This window comes from Cryptotermes secundus, unplaced genomic scaffold, assembly GCF_002891405.2.
Source record: "Cryptotermes secundus unplaced genomic scaffold, Csec_1.0 scaffold125, whole genome shotgun sequence".
Lineage (NCBI taxonomy): Eukaryota > Metazoa > Arthropoda > Insecta > Blattodea > Kalotermitidae > Cryptotermes > Cryptotermes secundus.
Window position 1 is genome coordinate 1,295,356 of NW_019720162.1, and position 20,956 is coordinate 1,316,311.

Consider the following 20,956-nt stretch of genomic DNA (forward strand, 5'->3'; position numbering starts at 1 on the left):
CAACGTTTTGAAACAAGGGAGGCAATTCAGAAAGCAGTGCGTCAGTGTCTTCGGATGGCTGGAACGGAATTTTACAGAAGGGGAATCTTCAAACTCCCAGAACGCTGGGAGAAATGTGTACAAAGAAGTGGCGATTATGTGGAAAAATAAAGAAATGTCTGTAGACTGAGGTGGTGTATTTGGTTTGTCAATAATAAAGCATGTTACTTTACAAAAAATTGTTGCTCATGACTTTCAGTACGACCCTCGTACATAGATACGTACTGTACGCATGTATATATCCCCACCCACACACACACACACACACACACACACACACGTGTTCTCTTCCGTTTCTCTTAACGAATTATACTTTCCTGTCTGCTCGCATTAATTTTCACTCGTATGTTTCTCACACATTTGGTAGGACTCCTTAGATGGGGGATCGGTATGTCTCGAGGCCTCTTGACTTCTCACTACAACACTGAAGAAAGGCAGATACACATACATTTCCGAATGGGGATCGAACACACGATCCCAATGTTTGAACGTTTGAACCCAGTATGCGCCTTACACTGCGCGGCCACTGCGATCCTTACGCCTTATTTAGGCCTCTTAATCATAGATCTTAAGTCAGGCTGTTTGTTACGAAATGTTTACATTTAGATATGATTAGTAAACAACTCAAAGGTACTTACTCTTGAAACAACCACGGGAATGAGAAGCGAAACCAAGCAACTTATTTCAGTGACACCGATACAACACGAGTGAGTATTGCTATTTGTTGAGATGTGACGTCGTGTAGCCTGGTAGTTTACCGACGGGTCGCAGGAACGTACTATCTCCAAACAGGATATTGAGAAGAATACTCAGAAGTGGCACTATGCTACAAGCCAGAAGGTCGTGGGCTCGATTCCCGTTGAGGTCATTGCATATTTCAATTGATCTAATCCTTCCAGACGCACTATGGCCCTGGGGTCGACTCAGCCTCTAACAGAAATGTGTACCAGGAATATTCCTCGGCGTAAAGGGCAGACGACGTGTAAGGCTGACAACCTTACCGCCATCTGTGAGTCCAATGCTTAGAAAATGTGGGAGCCTCGATGTCTCATAAACCTATGGGCCTCCACGGCCTGTTATAAGGATAGCTTTGCCTTTACCTTACATCGTTTTAATCCATCATCAAAGGCTAGTACACAAGATCCACTTGAGGGAGCAGGGCAAGGGATTCTGCCATCCCACTTCTGCAGCTAACATAAATGACACTTTGAAGCGCAGTGATGTGTATGAACCCCTTCTGCTTTAACGTTGCAAACTCCAGCCTGCCGCCACAGTGCTATTAACGGCTCTTTTATGATTCTCGGAATAAACAGGAATGATTTCCACGTAAATCACTTACCATATGGTTTTTACAATAGAAAGGCAGTCTCTTTTTCTATAAGTTTGGAAGTGAACAGATGAATGTCATGCTTCGGAGTGCTAATATTTTCAGCAAACATAGCAGAGTCCTTTTCGTGAAGCTGCTAGTCGATCAGGTGGTCAAACTGAGCTTAACGTTCAGTAACGTGTTCACAAGATCCAACCACTGGTTCCTGTCCTCAGCGAGAGGAATGCACCCCACATTCTAATGTCCTCTTTCTTTGTTATCCGTGGTGACACATTCACTTCCAGGCCTCTGGCATGTCTTCGTCATATGGCCGTCCAAGGGCTTCCAACCCTAGGATCGAGTCCCGGCCAACACACTATTGACATGCATCGTNAGGCTGTTTTTTTTATTATCTCTCATGCGTGTGCCACCTTCCTCACCAAACTCTTGATTGATTTGTGCACCCAAATAATATTTGTTGAAAAGTAAAACGTAAAAAAATGTAAAGTTATCCTTGTAACAGGCCATGACGGCTCTTAGGGTTGTAGGAAGTTTCCACAGTATCTAGACAGTCGGCCTACAGATGGCGGTAAGGTTGACAGCCTTACGCGCAGGCCGCCCTTTACCCCCAGGAAAATTCCTGGTACTCATTTCTGTTAGAGGCTGAGTCGTCCCCAGGGCCATAGTGAGGCTGCAAGGATTAGGTCAATTGATAAATCGAATGACATCATCGGGAATCGAGGCCACGACCTTCCAACTTGTAGCATAGTGCCTCACCCAACTACTCTACCGAGCCCCCGAGTAAACCCGAAGTAATCAGACAGAAATTTGCCCCAATTTCCCCATAAATTCTACAAGCAAGGTTTAATTTATTAGACGTAAAGGCTAATTCTAAAATAGATAAGGAAAATGGGGGATCCTTACTTCTTCAGTTGTGGCGCTGAATGAAGTACATGTAACTGAAGGGTGGCTCCGAGTTGATGATTAGAAACCACGCAATAATTTACCTATGTATACGAAACTCGGCGAATATATTGTGCCGTGCCGCCAGTAAGCCCGGACGATAAGTCCATCGCTGGTCAACAGCTATCAATCGTTGCCACGGAAATGAAAGTCTGACAGTGGGGTTTCCACCGTTATAACGAATTGAGGCAGACACGTATTCCCGCGTTCGTTGCATAGCAGTGGTTGAAATTAACCCTTCGACAAGGCATTTCTATTCAGTGCGAGTGCGGGATATAACAATTCGTATCCGACGAGAACTGGGGACACTGCAAGTCGTAGGAGGCGACGAAAAGGGAAGTCTCAAATTTGAGACAGTAAAATATGGTCTCGAGTACCTAGAGTCTCGGACCCGAGAAAGACTGCGCTGGCAAGGACCAGCAGCATATACAAAAGTCACATCCGTCCTCTCGTCAGAGAGGGCGCCCCACAAAAACAAGACAGCAATAAATATCTGGTCATAAGCCCCAGATTGGTGCTTTATGCCAACACAGACTGGCCGACTGACCGTCGGTCGTGAAATGAGACTCAGAGATTCAGACTCAGCTGAGGACAGTTGAGCTCCGAGCAGACGACACTTCACTGAGATTAGCGGTGCCAGAGTGTTGTAACATTGAAGATGAAACATCCGAAGACGTTACAAGTGTGAACGTTGTATTTGTGAGTGTAAAGAGCGATCGTCCAATAAATATTACTTCAAATATTCAAATATTTCTTACCTAGCAAAAACTCGACTATACAAAATTATAGTTTTGCCTGTGGTTCTGTATGGGCGTGAAACTTACTCTCTGACATTAAGGGAGGAACACAGACTGAGGTATATGAGAACAGGATGTTGAGAATATTTGGACTGAAGAGAGATGAAGTGACAGGAGGTTGGAGAAATCTGCATCATGAGAAGCTTCATAACTTGTACTCTTCTCCAAGTATAATTATAATGATCAAGTCAAGGAGGATGAGGTGGACAGAGCATGTAGCACAAATGGGGGAGACGAGGAATGCATATAGGATATTGATGGGAAAGCCAGAAGGAAAGAGACCACTACGAAGACCAAGGCGTAGGTGGGTGGACAATAGTAAAATGGATCTTAGAGAGAAAGAATGGGATAGTGTGGATTGGACTGATCTGGCTCACGATCGGTACCAGTGGAGGGCTCTTGTGAACACGGAAATGAACCTTCGGGTTCCATAAAATGCTGGGAAATTCTTGAGTAGCTGCAGAATTGACGGCTCAAGAAGGGCTCAGCTCCATGAGTAAGTAAGTAAGCAAACACGCGACAATATACAATCCCTTGGGTACACAGGCAGACATGACACTCCATGCACGCGAATGTTAAGCCGACATGGTGGCAGAGACTGCAGCAATTTCCTCACTAACGGAAATTAAGCGAACCGGGCTAGCAGGCGCCTAGCCAGTGTTGCCCAATTTCGTTTCCATCAATAAACCACTTCGGGACAGTTAATTTGGCGCTTCCTACGAAAGAATTACCCTGTATAACAGGTCAGTGGCAAGCAGCAGCATGTGCGTAGACGAAAGGAAGACCAGCCTCCCCCAGTGACTCATGTCTGGGGCCCAGGTTTCTCCATGAAACAGTACAAGTGTCAGTCAACTCCACTTATGTGCCACGTCATCCCTCCGCTGTTACTATTAAGAGCTTCTATATATACATATTCACTCTTCATGTATCAATATGCTGGCTCTTGAGCGTCAAGATAAGGTACTGTACACGTCGCTTCCAAAACGATTCGCAAAACACATTCCCAATACGAGCCGGAGTAGCTCAGCCACGGCTCGATTCTCGCCAAGGGCAAGCATCCACAGAGGCTCTAGGACCCACACAGCCTCCTTTCCAAAGGGTACCGTTGGGTTCTTTCCCCTGGGGCTCTTGTGAACACGGTAATGAACCTTCGGGTTTCATAAAATGCTGGGAAGTTCTTGAGTAGCTGTACAACTGGCGGCTTCTCATGAAGGGCTCAGCTCCAAGAGTGGTGAGCGATTTGACGTATAACAGGCGGCTAGTGGAAGGGGTCATCTGTGGAAAGGGTACCTACGAACGGGAACTCGCTCTACTGCTGCACTGATATCATTAGGAACAATGCGAGACTATGTACAAAGCCAGAGGAATGCTGCATTATACATATGGCAATAAAAGCATAATATATAATAATAAAGAACAAATAATAATTATTAGTTACATCTAGGAGTGTTGAAGCGTTCGTGTTAACTGCGTCAGCCTGGCTAACACATTGAAAAATAAAATAATGCGTGTTAATCCTTGCATTTTTACTGGACTTGTATATTTACAAGTAATTATAGCGCTTCTGCTGATTTACACACTTTCCAAATCACTTCTTCAGTCTGCAGTGTCTTCAACAGCTGTTCTTTGGCAACGGCTTCTAACAGTGGAGATTCTTCAGCTTCATGAGCTCATGTCGTATCTTCACAGCCTCCCGTACAGAACTGCCTGCCAACTATCAACTGAACTGGTTGCCTCAAATCTCTTCTTTATAACTCCTCTGCGCGGAATGCGTAGGCAACGCCCGTTCCCCCCGTTGCCCAGAAACGGGTCTAATACAACCACCCATCTCACGATCACTGCATAGCAACGACTGTTTCCTCGTTGTCTGTTTGAACGTCTTTGCCTAGCAACGGGTCCATAAGCCACACAATTAAAGAAGCATTAAGATCATTGTCTCAATTCGAATGCCGAGTTTGATTGCCCTGTGTATAATATCACTCTTTGGGGAGTTACCGGTAAAACCTTTTGGTCTCTTGTGGATTCCGCCGTAAATTAATTAAATTAACATATAAAATCTATTCTGGTAAGTTCCGCTGCGCTACGATTGCTTCTGATAGCTAAGTCTCACCCGTACACGCGGTAGCGTAGTTGGTTAAAGCACTATGCTACAAGCCGGAAGGCCGCGGATTGCATTCACTGGATTTGTTCAATGAACCTAGTCCTTCCAGCCGCACTATGACCCTGGGGTCGACTCAACCTCTAACAGAAATGGGTACCAGGTATCTTCCTGGGGGTACAGTTGCGGCCGGCGCGTAAGGCTGACAATCTTACCGCCATTTGTGAGCCAATGGTCTAGAAAATGTGGGAGCCTCAACGTCTCAGAACCCTATGGGCCTGCACGGCCTTTACAGGTATAACTTTACTTTACATACTTTTAAATCCCAACCGTAGTGTCAAAATCTCATTGGCTGACTTCTTCCTTCGTTCCCCGAATGAGAGAACGCTGAAATACTAAGAGATATTCCCGAAAAACATGAATATCTGACAGATAAATATCTCTGTCTATTTAATCTTGTGCCTGCCCATTTATTTTACGCATGGCTTTTGACTTCGTCCTTTAGAACCCTACTCTTAGTATCAAGGGAAGCACACTGAGTGCAACGTGCTTCGCAATTCTCTGTGATGGGTCGAATAATACAACACCGTACTTCTTTTGGCTTGTTTTTGACTTCATCCATCGTCTGGTATGTAAAATACAAAAGACCACGACGTTTCGGAGACTGGATCTGTCTCCGTCTTCAGGTGGGTAGGGAAGGATAAACCTACTCAGTTGGGTCCGTTAGAAAGAGCTAGTCTCAATCACTGGACAAACCCCGGTCTGTAGAAAACCTATGAACACCCGACAACCGGTTCCATCAGTGGGAGATAAGAATAAAATCACAGTAAAAGTCCTGTGATTGAGACTGGCTCTTTCTAACGATTATAACTGACTAGGTTTATCATTCCCTACCCACCTGAAGACGGAGACAGATCCAATCTCCGAAACGTCGTGGTCTTTTGTCTTTTACGTACCAGACGACGGATGAAGTCCAAAAGAATTACAATATCCTGACGATGGATGAAGTCCAAAAGAATTACAATATCCTGACGATGGATGAAGTCCAAAAGAATTACAATATCCTGACGATGGATGAAGTTCAAAAGAATTACAATATCCTGACGATGGATGAAGTTCAAAAGAATTACAATATCCTGACGATGGATGAAGTTCAAAAGAATTACAATATCCTTTCAAGTCTATCTATACAACACTGATTACTCTGACCCCTTCACAAGATGGGTCCGAGTGAAAGTTGTCGGTATCATGACCGGAGTTCGACCTTGGTCCTCTCATTTGGGTCCACTTGACTGAACCGTGAAACACTCAACTGCCAAACATTCAAGGGCTTCCCTCTGTGCCCTGGATTTGGCAAACACTTCTGAAAAACTCACGCTCTGCGCTGGAAGTGTCTATTAGAGTTTATCTTGTATCTGGGCCAAATCATTCAAACCCTGTCACAGCAGGTCAAGTTGAAACGGAAAGAAAAGTGTTACTACTGAACTTTATAATGACATCAAGGTGCTTTGTAGTCAAGCGAGGAAAAGATATTAGGTGCTTTTATCGAAGTTCTGGTTTCATAAATAACATCCAATAACAATTCTTCTATTCAAAAGTACAGCACAGTGAACTGTGGACTGGAACCACGGCCAGTCACCATACCGACTAACATTACACATATTCTATTGTTAACCCTACTAGAGCAGTTTACCGCCAGTCAGTTCGTCTTGGCGCCAAGCCCCTTGAGGCACACGACCAGAAATTGTTTTTCCAACCGAACCCTTGCGGTAATAGTCCCTAATATTTATATGACGAGAGGATGGGTTTCTCTTTTATGAATATCTTTTCTTTTTTTTTTTCTGTGGCGCTACAGCCCCAATTTGGGCCTAGGCCTACCTCCATGAAACTCTCCGTTTCACTTCGGTTTACTAGATCTTACACATTCGGTAAGAATCCTTGGGCGAGTGATCAGCTCGTCGCAAGGCCTCTACCTGTAGACAAACATAGAAAAACGCACACAAACATCCATGCCCTGAGTGGGATTCGAACCCACGATCCCGGCTTACGAGCGAGCGAAGACAGTGCATGCCTTAGACCGCTCGGCTACCGTGACCGGCATGAATATCTCCCACCCCTACCAATTACTGGTCAGCTATACTTATTTATGCTTCACTCACACGCTATTTCTATTTTCTGCCATAGCTCTCTATTCTTGCATCTTTCTGTCCTATTGCCCACTTCCGCATCTATATCGCCACCTCATGTTCAAAATTTCGTCTCTCCTAATCTCTGTTACTTCACACGTCAATACGTGGTTCTGATCTTCCCCTTTTCTACGTGAGGAGCAAATCCCCTGTTCACTGTTTCTCCTAATGCCCTCAATTCTCCAAACTCCTATTTGCACTACAGAATTCCTCTCCGGGCCTCTCCTTCATGCATTTCTGTATACCGTGAAGGGTCACATGAAACACATAGATACGCACAAGTAAAATGCACAATTCTCCAAATGCCAAAGCAGTGAGAGGAGGGGAGGGGGGCACCTAGTACCCTCTTAAACTTGCACATATAGGAACAGTCAATGGTCTTCCGTCGAAAGCGCCCCAAGAATACCGAAATCTCTTATTCTCGTCAAAAATTAAAGGAAGCGTCTTCCTGTGTTATTTGTCAACACAACATTAGTTCCAACAGATAGGATTTCTGTCTAACAGGGCATGTTCGTGTACATATGTACCATACAATATACTCGTACATTATCTATAGTGATTTACATAGCAGGATGTAATTAATATAAGATACAATTATAGTTTCCATGCGGTGGGCTCAGACTGAGTCCACTTGGTACGTCGGCCACTCTTTGTCCTAACGTACGAGCCCCAGATGACAGATGAGTATAGAGCACTTGGTGGAATGAGAAATGCCAGGGGAAACCGCATTACTCGGAGTAAACCTGCCTAATGCCACTTTGTGCACCACAAATCCCACATGACCTGACCTGGGATAGAACTCTCATAGCCGCGTTGGGAAGCTGACAACTAACCACCTGCACTATGGCAAGTCCCATTAATATAAAATTTAAGTGTAATTTGCCTTGAGGGCACGCGGTAGCGTAGTTGGTTGAGGCACTATGCTACAAACCGGAAGGTCACGGGTTCGATTCACCATTCGATCATTGTTTCCTTTCAGTTGGCCGAATCCTTCCAGCCACACTATGGCCCTGAGGTTGATTCAGTCTCTAACAGAAATTAGTACCAGTAATCATCCTGGAGACGCCTGTCACAGTAGCCGAGCGGTCTAAGGCATGTACTGTCTTCGCTCGCTTGGAAACCGGGATCGTGGGTTCGAATCCTGCTCAGGGCATGGATGTTTAGTTTGTGTGTGTGCGTTTTTCTGTGTTTGTGTACAGGTAGAGGCCTTGCGACGAGCTGATCACCCGCCCAAGGAGTCCTACCGAATGTGTAAGATCTAGAAAAACCGAAGTGAACGGAGAAGTTCATGGAGGTAGGCCTAGGCCCACTGGGGCTGTAGTGCCAAGGAAAAAAATCATCCTGGGGGGGGGGGGTAAGGGCAGCCGGCGCATAAGGCTGACAACTTTCCCGCCCTGTGAGCCGACTGTCTAGCAAATGTGGGAGCCTCGACATCTCACAACCCTATGGGCCTCCACGGCCTGTTACAGGGAGATATTTACCTTCTTATACGAGCATAATTTGCCTTACTGTCGAGCTCACTTCTGATGGATGAATCTGCAATCAAATTGTTTCTGTCCCTTCTGCAACCGATCGCAATTAAGAAAAGAAGAAAGCGTCGACTGACTTTATACAGCCTACAGTTCAAATCTGTTTCGTCCTCTAAAAGCAGTGCTCTATCAGGAAACGGCTTTGAACAATATATTAATATTCAATACGCTGAGGCCTATTGGATTTTCTTTTAATGTGTACAGTAAGACTCAAATAGTAAGCGGCCTCCGTAGTCTAGAGGTAACGTTCCCACCTCATGACTCGTAGTACGCGGGTTCAAACCCGGCGGACGTCGTGGAATTTTTAAGGGCGGAAAAATTCATGGAACAAGTCCTCCGGGAGGGACTTTAAGCCGTGGGTCCCGTGTCGTAGCTTTACGGCACATAAAAGAACCTCATATCTCCTAAGGAGGTCACTGAGCCAAATTCAAGGACATTTCCCGCCCAACAGTAGTCTCTAACGCCTCTGATAGATGGGGGAAGCATTATAGATACCGCCAAGCCAGTAGAGGCCGAACTCGCTGGCTTGGTCGGGACTGATGGTAAGCACCAGTATCGGTAGGGTATAGAGACTGGTAGAATTTCATAGAGGGAAGCACAATAGATCAAACTGATCTCGGTGCATGGGGAAACCCACCCTCTCTAAATAACTAACTAACTAACGAACTAAGACTCAAATAGTAAAGACTTAAACAATGACTGCTTATTAATTCAATATCCACTTCCGTCTTCTCACCAACATACAATAAACCCTCTAACCCTGAGTAATTAGGGAAGAAGTCATCCGGATTAAGCGATAATCCGGATTAGTAAAGTAAAATGCACTGCAGAGCATTTATTTAAAAAACTATAAGAAGACAATAGATTTATTCATCGATAGAAGACTCAAAAGTTGTACCTGTTTCTGAACGGAATAATGCAGATTTGAAACAACTGTCAAGTTTTGTCCTAACTGTCATGTGTCCTTCAAGCCATACTGTGAACAGCATTTTCCATATTTCGATCCGGATTAGCTAGGGTTTACTGTACGCACTAATTAATTTAATTCGCTTAGTGGGGGGGTGGAGTCAAACTGGGTCCACTCGGCACGGCAGCCACTCATTGGCCTATTGTACCTTCCCCAGGTGATTATGATGATGGAGAATTGGTGAAATAAAGATTGGCAGGGGAAACCGAAGTATTCGGAGAAAACCTACCCCAGCGCCACTTTGTCCACCACAAATCCCACTTGACCAGACCCGGGTTTCAACCCGAGCCGCCGCGGTGGGAAGCCAGCGACTAACCGCTTGAGCTATGGCGCGGCCCTACTGTACACACTAAGTAACTGCCAACAAATGTATGCGAATTCAATTTTTGTGTATCAGAAGGGAAGTGGACCCTATGCATTTATAATTCCAAACGCCGCATGCCGTTCTTAAGCGTACACTGAAAACTTACATAAAATTGTTTATGGTTTATATAAATATGACGCAAGTACTCATATAGAGTCAAATGGTAAGAAGTTTAGTGTGTCATGACTTGAGAAGAATGTGAAAGACGCCTGAATTTCACTGGATGTATCAAGTGGAAACCATGAAAACCTCAGATCAGGATAACTGGTCTTCAGGCAGATTTGAACGCAGGACATCAAGAGTGTTACCCACTCGCTTTGCCACCAGCCTGGGGTCAGAGGGGATGTAACCAGCCATACATACATATATACCCACATAAACACACTGCAGCTTTCGCCGCAAAAAAAAAAAAAAAAAAAAAGGGAGAGAGAGAGAATATGAAAGCTTTCCGTTTCTTAGCGTTTTTGTTTACCCCCCNNNCCCCGATCGATAAGCCCGTTCCTGGTGATCACATGTGAGTGGCATAGCACACAGGATACCTATCAGCACAAAATATTACATATGGAGGGATGCACTATTAACAGTGGAACTTGTTCTGTTTGCAGAAAAGCTTTACGCAGTCAGCAATCAGCATGGCCTTACTATTACTCTTAAAATATCTCCCAAATTCAACGTCATCTGCTTCAGATGTGTCCTCCTTCTAGTTCAACGGCAACCAGATGCTCTCCTCCAAGGAATAAAGCGGCTGTAGCGTATAGCTAATCACTTACCTCGAGTTTACTAGTGTGGAGTTTTACCTCAAAGTCTCCATACGTCGTCATGGCATTCTGCATGAGCACAGGAAAACTTTATCCTTTCTTTCACTGGGGCGTTAAAATATTAGCACAAATTTTCAGTTTGGCACGCACTATTACATATACTCAAAGAGAATGCCGAAATTCTAAACAAAAAAGGCTCTTAATACATAAAAATGGCGACGTAAAACGCATGTACCCCATTAATCACAGCTTTTATTCAAAATCTTTTTCGACGTATCAAAAGGGCTCTATTCTTTTATATTATGGCTCTACAGCCCTTTGTTGGGGTCTTGGCCGCTTTTTCACTTTCTTGATCTATACACAGTCGGTAGGACTCCTTGGACGGGGGATTAGCCCATCGCAAGGCCTATACCTACATGCAGAACAACAGAAACAGAATGAACGCACACAGACATTCATGCTTCGAGTGGGATTCGCACCCACGATCCCGGTTTTCGATCGAGCTAAGACAGTTCACGCTTTGGAGGGCGCGGCCAGTGTGATTGGCAAGAAACATCTATAGACAGTAATAAATGTAATACTATTAATGTACTGGCAACAGACTCCACGCGCATCTCAGTCTCCGCTGATAATCACCTCTGTCAACAAAGGATCTGTCTGCAGTTATGTAAACATCATGTACGGTGAAGGCTGCGAAATTGCGAACAGCGTAGTTACAAGAAGCATTAAGCGGCCTCCGTAGTCTTGAGGTAACGTTCCCACCTCATGACTCGTAGTACGCGGGTTCAAATGGCCGGCGGAGGTCGTCGAATTTTTAAGGGCGGAAAAATTCAGGGAACAAGTCCTCCGGGAGGGACTTTAAGCCGTGGGTCCCGTGTCGTACCTTTACGGCACGTAAAAGAACCTCATATCTCCAAAGGAGGTCACTGAGCCAAATTACGGACGTTTCCCTCCCAACAGTAGTCTCTAATACCTCTGGTAGATGGTAGAAGCATTATAATGCTTATAACGCCCAGCCAGCGAGATTGGCTTCTACTAGCTNAAGCATTGGTTCTTATACATCACCTCCTCACCGAAATATTATCAACTTCCATACTTTTGTACATATTTCTTTTCCCATTTGTATCAAAACTGCTGTCACTCCCAAGATTCTTACAGAAATCTGTACAACACTTCTCTTCCAGATACGACTATGATTTTTTCAAAACGATTAAATAATTACTGTGACCCGTCTCGGACCGCCCCTGTGGTCTAGTGGCCAGAGTTCCTGGCTACAGATCCAGAAGTCCCGGGACCGATTCCCGGCGCTATCAGATTTTCTGAGAAGTAATGGGTGTGGAACGGGGTCCACTCAGCCTCGTGATGATAACTGTGGAGCTATTTCAAGGAAATAGCGGCTCCGGTCTACATAACCGAAATTAACGGCCTTGGGGATCCGTTGCGCTGACCACCCAACATCCTTTATCCGCTAAGGTTGACACTAACTTCGCCGACAAGCGGCGATCGCTCAATCGGTATAGTTCGCTTGCGGACTAAAGCCACAGAGTTTTTGATGTTGTTGTGATCCGTCTCAAAAAACTGGAAGACATCAGATTTTGGCCCCCGGAATACTTATCTTTTCGTGTTGTCTTCTTTCATGTTCAGAAATATTTCTTATTCTCGTTTTGATAGTCTCCGTATACAGGAAAAAAAAACTTCAGAATATTTCCAATCGCAGGGAGCTAATACACAAGAACCAGATTACGTACTCTAACACAGAACCATCTTTCCATACGCGTCTGCTGCCTGGCAAAAGTTTATGATTACACATTTCAAGAATGCAATTAACTATTTCACCTACCTTCCGACATGAAAGCGCCAGGAATGGTTCGCTTGTTCCTTTGCGTATCTATCGACGCAGTGAAGAGAGCAGAGAAGTTTAGCGGCCAAATGTTGGCACTGTTGTTGATCTCTCACGCTGCTAGTTCTGTTGCTGATGTTCATATACTGAGTGTAATATCCTCCTGATGGCATATTGCCCACACTTCCACGTTTCACAAACTCCAGCATTGCATCAAATGTTCTTTTACAATATCCCAGTTTACACACGCATTGCTAATCAGTTCATTAAGTAACACAGCGCAAACCACGCTTCCACTGTACTACTCATCACAGTCCACTTTGGCAATAAGACATACATTCACATTCTGTTGACTGCGAAGCTTAATTTCTCGGTCTGACGGTTATTTCTTCTTCGGTTTTGCTTCCAGAAGATCAATTTCTCTGTAACATCTAATATGAAGCACCGTATTGTCATAACATTCTTTTGAATCGTTCGGCCATTTCCGTTCTAAACACTTAAAATTCCCATAAATAATTTTTCTATACAAAACGCCATTTACATGCAATCTGACCAATATCTACGATCAGCACAGGTGAACTTCTGGCTAATTAGTTCTGCTTTAAGTAACTACGAAGTCACGGGCACAGGCAGGGCGGGGGGCAAGCCATGCATCTGCCCACACCCCGGAGGTTTGGAAACAACAAGAATTGAAATAAACGACGAAACACCAAAACCCAAAATTAACAATGATCACATAATTATTTCTCTATCCCGAATATTTTACGGCAGACGTTCTCAAATTCTGCGACTCGCGAACCCCAAAATTAGTACATAAATCTAAGCACCTCCCCCTACCCACAATCTCTGCTGGTTAGATAAACGCCAAGTTCTGCGCACTAATGCATGTCCCTATCAGGCTGTATGGTGACAGCAGAACCTAAATAGCTTTACAGCCTCTCTACACCTACAGTAAGCTATAAAATGTTCCTGTACAGTCACGTATAGTGCAGTTCTGCACACTGTTGCAGGTCCCTATCAGGCCGTACGGTGACAGCAGAACCTAAATAGCTTTACAGCCTCTCTACACCTACAGTAGTCTATATAACGTTCCTTTACAGTCACGAAAAGTGCAATTCTGCACACTGTTGCAGGTCCATATAAGGCTGTATAGTTACAACAGAACTTAAATAGCTTTATAAGATCTGTACATCCCCAAATCCTGTGTAAGTTCCTGGACAGTCACGATGAAGCAAGCCAAATATGTTTCTAGCTGCAGCTTTATTTTCCCAAAGTATCTACCTGATACCTCTCTGACTTACAAGTGTGTGCGCAGATAACACCACTTATTAAATAATTGTTAGACTTCCGTGACCCGCCTTGCCTACCAGTCTGAGAATTCACGCTGTAGGGCGACCGGTACAAGCAAGTCGTGGGCAGATTTTGTGGTTTCGAGCGTAAGGAATCTGAACATATACCGCCGAATGGCATGACGGTTACTGACGTGGAATGAGGAGGCGTGGCCTGATGTGATACTGTCCCGAGAGTAGCCTGCAGGAACTTGGAATTGGCGAAAATAACCTCAGTCAGGACAGCCAGTCTGCAGACCCTATATCTGAAGAAGTGATCCCCGAAAGACGAAGGTGTGGCATCCACTACAGCGCGACGTTCGGTTATGATCTCGTGGCTTTGAACAGTATGACCACATTGACACTTATTCTGGAATGTGACGTCGAATAGTATAATAGAAGTTTTGCCGACGTTTCGGAAGAACGTATTGCCTCCAATGTCAGGGTCAAAGATTGGGCCAGACACGCAACCACACAGAAGAAAGAAGATTTGAAGACGGCAGCAGTACAATCTTCAGAACTGTCAGCAAACTTCTATGACGTAACATCCCAGGAGATAACAGGGCCTACTATTCACAGCCATCGTGTGACAGCACACACATGACAAACACAACAGATGTTTACCATGAAATGTAAACGGAAAAGGTGCTGGAACCGGATACTAAATTCATGGAGCTGAGACGTTCTTGGGAAGCCGCCAGTTGTGCTGCTACTCAAGAATTTGAACACTTTATGGAATCCGACTGTTCATTACAGTGTTCATAACAGCCATCCACTGGACCTTATCCTGAGCCAGATCAATCCATTCCATACCACCACATCCTATCTAAGATCCATTTTAACATTATCCACCCACATACGTCTTGGTCTTTCCCACCAATATCCTATATGCATTCCTCGTTTCCCCATTCGTGCTACATGCCCTGTCCATCCCATCCTCCTTTACTTGATCATTCTAATTATACTTGGAGAAGAGTAAAAAAATTATGAAGCTCCTCATGATGCAGTTTTCTACAACTTCCCGTCACTTCATCTCTCTTCGGTCCAAATATTCTCCTCAACACCCTGTTCTTAAGCACCCCCAGTCTATGTTCCTCCCTTAATGTCAGAGACCAACTTTCACAGCCAGAGGAACAATATATTGCATGATTATTTTATAATGTCTTGCAATTGTTACTGCAGTCCTGAGACTCAATTTTCACTTTCATAAACTGAACAAGCACCCAAATAGCGGTATAGGCCTCTCGTTACAAGATTCGTGAATTCACTGAAGGAAAACATTTCTGTGTGCTGACAACAGGTATGCTGTAACAGTACACACCAACCCTGTCATATGACCGGCTGTCTTACTGCGTGAGTGCAGAGCCTGTAGCCCACCTGTCGCCATGAAGCAGTGTACTCCTGAGCAGCGCCATTCTCCAACCCATTTTTCCCATTGGCCAGAATCGGGCTCCCATCCCCACGGTTTTTGGGCCACATGATCACTTCCATTGAATCTGCTTATCCGAACCGATTCCTAAATCTGCACACTTCAACCCTGAAGGCGGTCGAAGCATTTCCCTCCGAAACGTCAATACCAGACGAATATACTACACGGTGTTACAAACCAGAGGAGCATAATATATATACTTGTATCTCTTTATTAGTGTCACTCCGTGGTCTAGAATGCATGGGTGTCTATATGCCATACACCTGTTCGTGGAGTGGTGCTTGGGCGCAGGGTCTTCAACTCGCAGCTTTCGAAATCTTAAGACATAATGAAACAAATCGCTGGCCTGTAGTGCTATAACCGCTGAATGCATTTTCGCTGCCACTCTCGGAACACAGGCGCGAGGTAACCAGGTGGGTCTCACTGACTCACGAACCAGCTCACCTAGTACAGGTTAAAAACGCTATATAAGGTACACGTTTGTTGAATGAAATGGCACAGACAATACCCAACAAACAAATTAACGATAATGCCCTTGGTTCATTGCTTCCTGTATCCCAGCACTGGAGGGAAACGTGCAAAAGTGGCATAACAAATAACTAACCTTTTGTGAGACTTCCTGAAGCTAACAGTACATGACAGGATTCGAGAGTGTAGTCCAAGGAAACATGACACACCGAAAGGTTATCTTTTTTGTTGGACATTTCACGGCGTTTTCAATATCGTAGGCCATATAACGTCGAACTGTAGAATAACAGATAACTAATGAACAGAAAAAGATTCTCAATGAAGCGTTCGTGCAGCAAGCGCGGTACCATTCCAGTAATTCCTTCGAGTGACTGGGGAAAGCCATGAGAAACCTCACGAGAGCTGGTATCCCGTCCACGATTGGACACGGACATCTACCGCCTGCATCAACTTGTCCAGTTAACAAAAACGAACACATTTAAGTAACAGTCGTGGCGAACTTTAGATCTCCGAAGGACTAGGCTTGGTAGCTTCAGACACGTCTATATCTCATCTTTCAGGCAGAGATAAAATTACGTTTCGCCTTCTTCCGAATAACTGCCAGGATAGCGCAGTCAGTGCAGGGACTGGCTATGGGCTGGACGACCAAGTGGTTGGAGTTGGAGTGCCGGTAGGGTCAAGAGTTTTCTCTTCTTTAAGTTGTCCAAACAGGCTTTGGAGTCCACCCAGCCTCGTATCCAATGGGTACTGGGGACCCTTTCCAAGGAGGCAAAGCGGAAGGGGCGTGAAGCTGATCACTCACCTCCAACTAGTGCCGAGGTGAAGGAAACGTGGATCTATACATTCACTTCCTCATACGCCTTCATGGCGTAGTGCTTACGAACAACTTTGCCTTCATCTTTTACTCTTCCGAGTACAACAGCCCGTTCTGAATGGTCGTTTGCTTCTGAGGGGCCTCGAGAAGGAGGTCGGGAATTAATATGACGTTCGTGGGAGACAAATTATAACGCATTCTGCTTCTAACTAAGACGAAATTGTACTCTTCTTCAGCCAGGATTCTGAACGCTAACATCTCTATTCTTCGATTTAACAGACTCAGCCCTTTCTCTTCTTCTGCCTTGAAATTCCTTCTAAAATCAGAATCCTTAAATACGAATATTTGGTAGAACTCTCTGGGAGGGAGGCGGGTCCATTGTAAGGCTCTTAACTACACAGCGTAACACTAAAAGGGCCCGAAATCGCACCTGCCTTAGAACGCGCGGACAGTGTTAGTAACTAAATTATAGAATAACTGTTAACGCCGTTCAGTGTGATTCAAGTTGTAGATATCAACTGCCTTTACAAGTTTCGGTCAGCTGTGACCATCTTCAGAAGGCATAAGATCAACATGTTCAGGAAATATTATTACAAAGTTGGTAATATATATATTTAAAAGCTTTTATATAAAAGTTATTTACAAATTATTTGAATTCAAATCTTATCAGTGTCTAATATTTAAGATCTTGAACCGATATGGTTCGTGTCCTTGTGTCTCTTCTGTTAAAACGGAAAGTTGGGGTGTTATTTGAAGTCCTCAGAAATCCTCGCACTGATGGTCTCTTCTTGGCTTGTTATGGTTCTGCAATTATATTACGGGAATTTTATATATATTTATTTATATTGTGACGGTTCGCCTCTGTGATCTAGTGGTCAGAGTTCCGGGCTACAGATCCACAGGTCCTGGCTGGATTCCTGGCGCTACCAGATTTTTTATGAGACGTAGTGGATCTGGAACGGGGTCCACTCAGTCTCGTGGTGATAACTAAATAGCTATTTCAAGGAAATAGCGACTCCGGTCTAAAAAATCGAAATTAACGTGGGATTCATTGCGCTGACCACGCGACACCCTCTATCCGCAAAAGTTGGCACTAAAGCCGAAAAGCGGTCGCTCGGTCGGTATAGCTCGCTTGCGGACTAAAATCACGGAATTTGTATATATATTGTGACGTGCAGCCAGGAAGGCCGGAAGATAATACGTCCATCAATTGTCAACGGTTAGCAATTCCTTGGCACCAATGCCTAGGAAATCGTTGCCCCGGAGATGAATCTCTAACAGTGAGATTTCCACCGTTATTTGTAACGAAATGTATTCCCGCGGCAACAAGGGATTCGTTGAACAGCAGCGGGCAAAACAAAACCCTTCGACAAGGTGTTCCCCAGTCAGTCCGAGTGTAGGATATAACATTCCAACTTCGACAAGAGATCAGTCAGTTTAGCTTCGACGAGAGCTAAGGACAGTCGAGCTCCGAGCAGAGCATAAGACACTTTACCGAGATTAGCGGCGCCAGAGTGCGAATAATTGTATTTGTGAGTGTAAAGAGCGATTGTCAAATATTCGTCCAAATCCGACACCCACATAAATTTTCTGGTCGCGTTGCCTAGGAAAATTTACGTGCGTCTCGAAGGGGTCAGTACTCCCCCTTGGAGAAACCACGCATCAACTGCATTGATCCGTTTGTGTGGGACGGAATCTTGGATCCCGGATAGCCAGGGTTAAAACACGATAGAGTAACCCACTGAAGCCTGATATACTTCCAAATAATTGTTTATTCTGAGAATCACACAGAATCCATAAGCACACTCTCTGGACAAAATTCAGGGCCTGTTTAATGGTATACAAAGTGGTACCTACAGTTACCAATGTATTTTAATGGGTCAATGATGTACTACAACTGAGATTTATGGACTAACGGATCACCACATTAAACACGGCCGCTCGATAGAATACTGAAGTGGTCTAGCCATCCGCTTGCTTGATCCAGTCAGGTGTGAAGAACCCCCTCACAGACACGCCCTGCTGTTATCGAGGCCCGGAAACGACTGTCCAAATCATACAATCATTCCATTATTATCAGAAACTCTATAAATGAAGACCCAACGTGTACAGATGAATCAGCACCACTGAAAGACGTGTTATCATCGGACGACCGGACGACAATGAAATCACTGAGGTACTAAACACATACAGAAACTTGTCCCCTCTATCACGACGCTGTTTGCAAAAAAAAAAAAAAAACTACTCCCGTAACAATCCATGAAGGCCCGTAGGGATGCGAGACGTCGAAGCTCCCACATTTTCTGGACAATCGGCTCACAGATGGCGGTGAAGTTGTCAGCCTCACGGGCCTGCCGCCCTTTACCTCCACGAAGATGGCTGGTAGTCATAGCTAGACTATATAGAGTTGAATGAAAGGACCTAACAGATTAATGATGAACTGGTGACGATTTTGGAACGGAATGCTGGTGGTCTGAGTTTCCCTGTATATTCTGAGAAAACCATGAAAAACTTCAATCACGATACTTGTTGCCCGAACGAGTATGAGTTTACAGTTTTGCCGCTACGCTTTGTATCAGGAAGGCTTCTACCAGTTTGGCGTCATGTCGTTTCCATGGTAACCAAATGGATCTCTTGAGTTATGCAGGGATCTGAGATTCCAACAGCCATGGCTATGAGGAGTACCATCTTCCGGAATAGAACGCCGTATAGTCCCTTGAAAGTCAAGCGATGTTACGACAAAACGTATCGGCTCTATCTCCAGGGTGAAGAATAAGCCGAGCATGAAACCAGCGTTGAAATGTTCGTGGCAAGCAGAGCTCGTTTCAGAGCTTCCACGTTGATTTCTTCAAGAGACGTTTCGGATGAGCATATCAACTAAATTTTCGGGGTCGAAGAATAATTGCTGTCGACTATGACTGACAAATGACAGACCCGACCTCTCGTCAGAGAGGGCGCCCCACATGGACAGGACTGTAACTTTCACTTAAAAAGTAATATCTGGTCATGAGCCCCAGCAGGGGCTCGACACCAAAAGACAGACTGATTGACCAAAGTCAAAGTCATGTTGCGACCAACGGTCGGTCAGTCTGTCTGTCTGGGTGTGGAGCCCCGGCTGGGGCTCATGACCAGATATTACTTTTTAAGTGAAAGTTACAGTCCTGTCCATGTGGGGCGCCCTCTCTGACGAGAGGTCGGGTCTGTCATTTGTCAGTCATAGTCGGCAGTATTAGTCCATTGTCGCTATGTACACTGACTGACCGTCAGTCGCAACATGACTTTGATGAGATCCAAGGAGAGGGGGTAGAGAAAGAAACTCGATCCGAACCAATGGGAAGAAACAGAAAAAAGAACGCCCCTTATAAGGGCACAGTGGTTTGTCGTCACAGTTCGGAAACGGTAGAGTGGTGAGAAACGGATCTTTCCTGGAGTACAATGTCGTTTTAAAGATAAAAGTAAAACTGTGTGGCATTCAGACCAAATCATCCACAAAATTACACTCTGTCATAAGCCAGAAAACCACAATTGCGGCAACAACAACTTTGATAACCTCAAGACAACTATTTTAATATTATCTCATCTAGGCACGTGTCATCTACTGATCTTTAACACTGAGACTTTCCAACCTAGACCAGATTATATGTTATATGGTTCCCGCAAGAGAGCTCTGTCCATCAATGATTTCTTTCGTCTAACTAACGAAACAATTCCAAATAAAGAGTTCCAAATGGGAAGCTTTTCCTTACTTAACTTCCTTGATATTCCTCTGTTAGTTCGCGTATCCAACCCCTCAAGTACCGGGACGGATGTTTATCTTAATGCACACTGCGTAACGGCGGAAGTAAGACACAATGGTAGGCCCTACACCCCAGCATTCACATGGAGTAAAAGGTAAAAATATCCCTGTTTATTTCGGCGCCAAGCCATGAAGACGTATGGGGGAACTGAGGTAGGAACACATTCATATCTTCACATATTACGCCCATTTAGCCTTAGAATCAAACGAATGTGATATCAGGCCACCAAAAGGTCCCCATCATTACAGGATTATACGAAAAGATGCCTACTCT

The 20,956-nt window shown here is 44.7% G+C and overlaps 1 protein-coding gene across 8 annotated transcripts in view; it reads right to left on the minus strand.

Annotated features, from left to right (window-relative positions):
* LOC111866996 (focal adhesion kinase 1) overlaps positions 1–20,956 on the minus strand; it is a 412,509-nt gene that overhangs the window by 145,739 nt on the left and 245,814 nt on the right. For 2 of the 8 annotated variants that reach the window (XM_033752558.1, XM_023856416.2), the window contains exon 2: positions 12,848–13,278. The exons of the other annotated variants lie outside the window; for them this stretch is intronic. In XM_033752558.1, coding sequence (XP_033608449.1) covers positions 12,848–13,056 — 209 coding nt within the window. In that variant the 5' untranslated portion in view covers positions 13,057–13,278. The remainder of the gene's footprint in view (positions 1–12,847; positions 13,279–20,956) is intronic. 8 annotated transcript variants of the gene reach the window in all.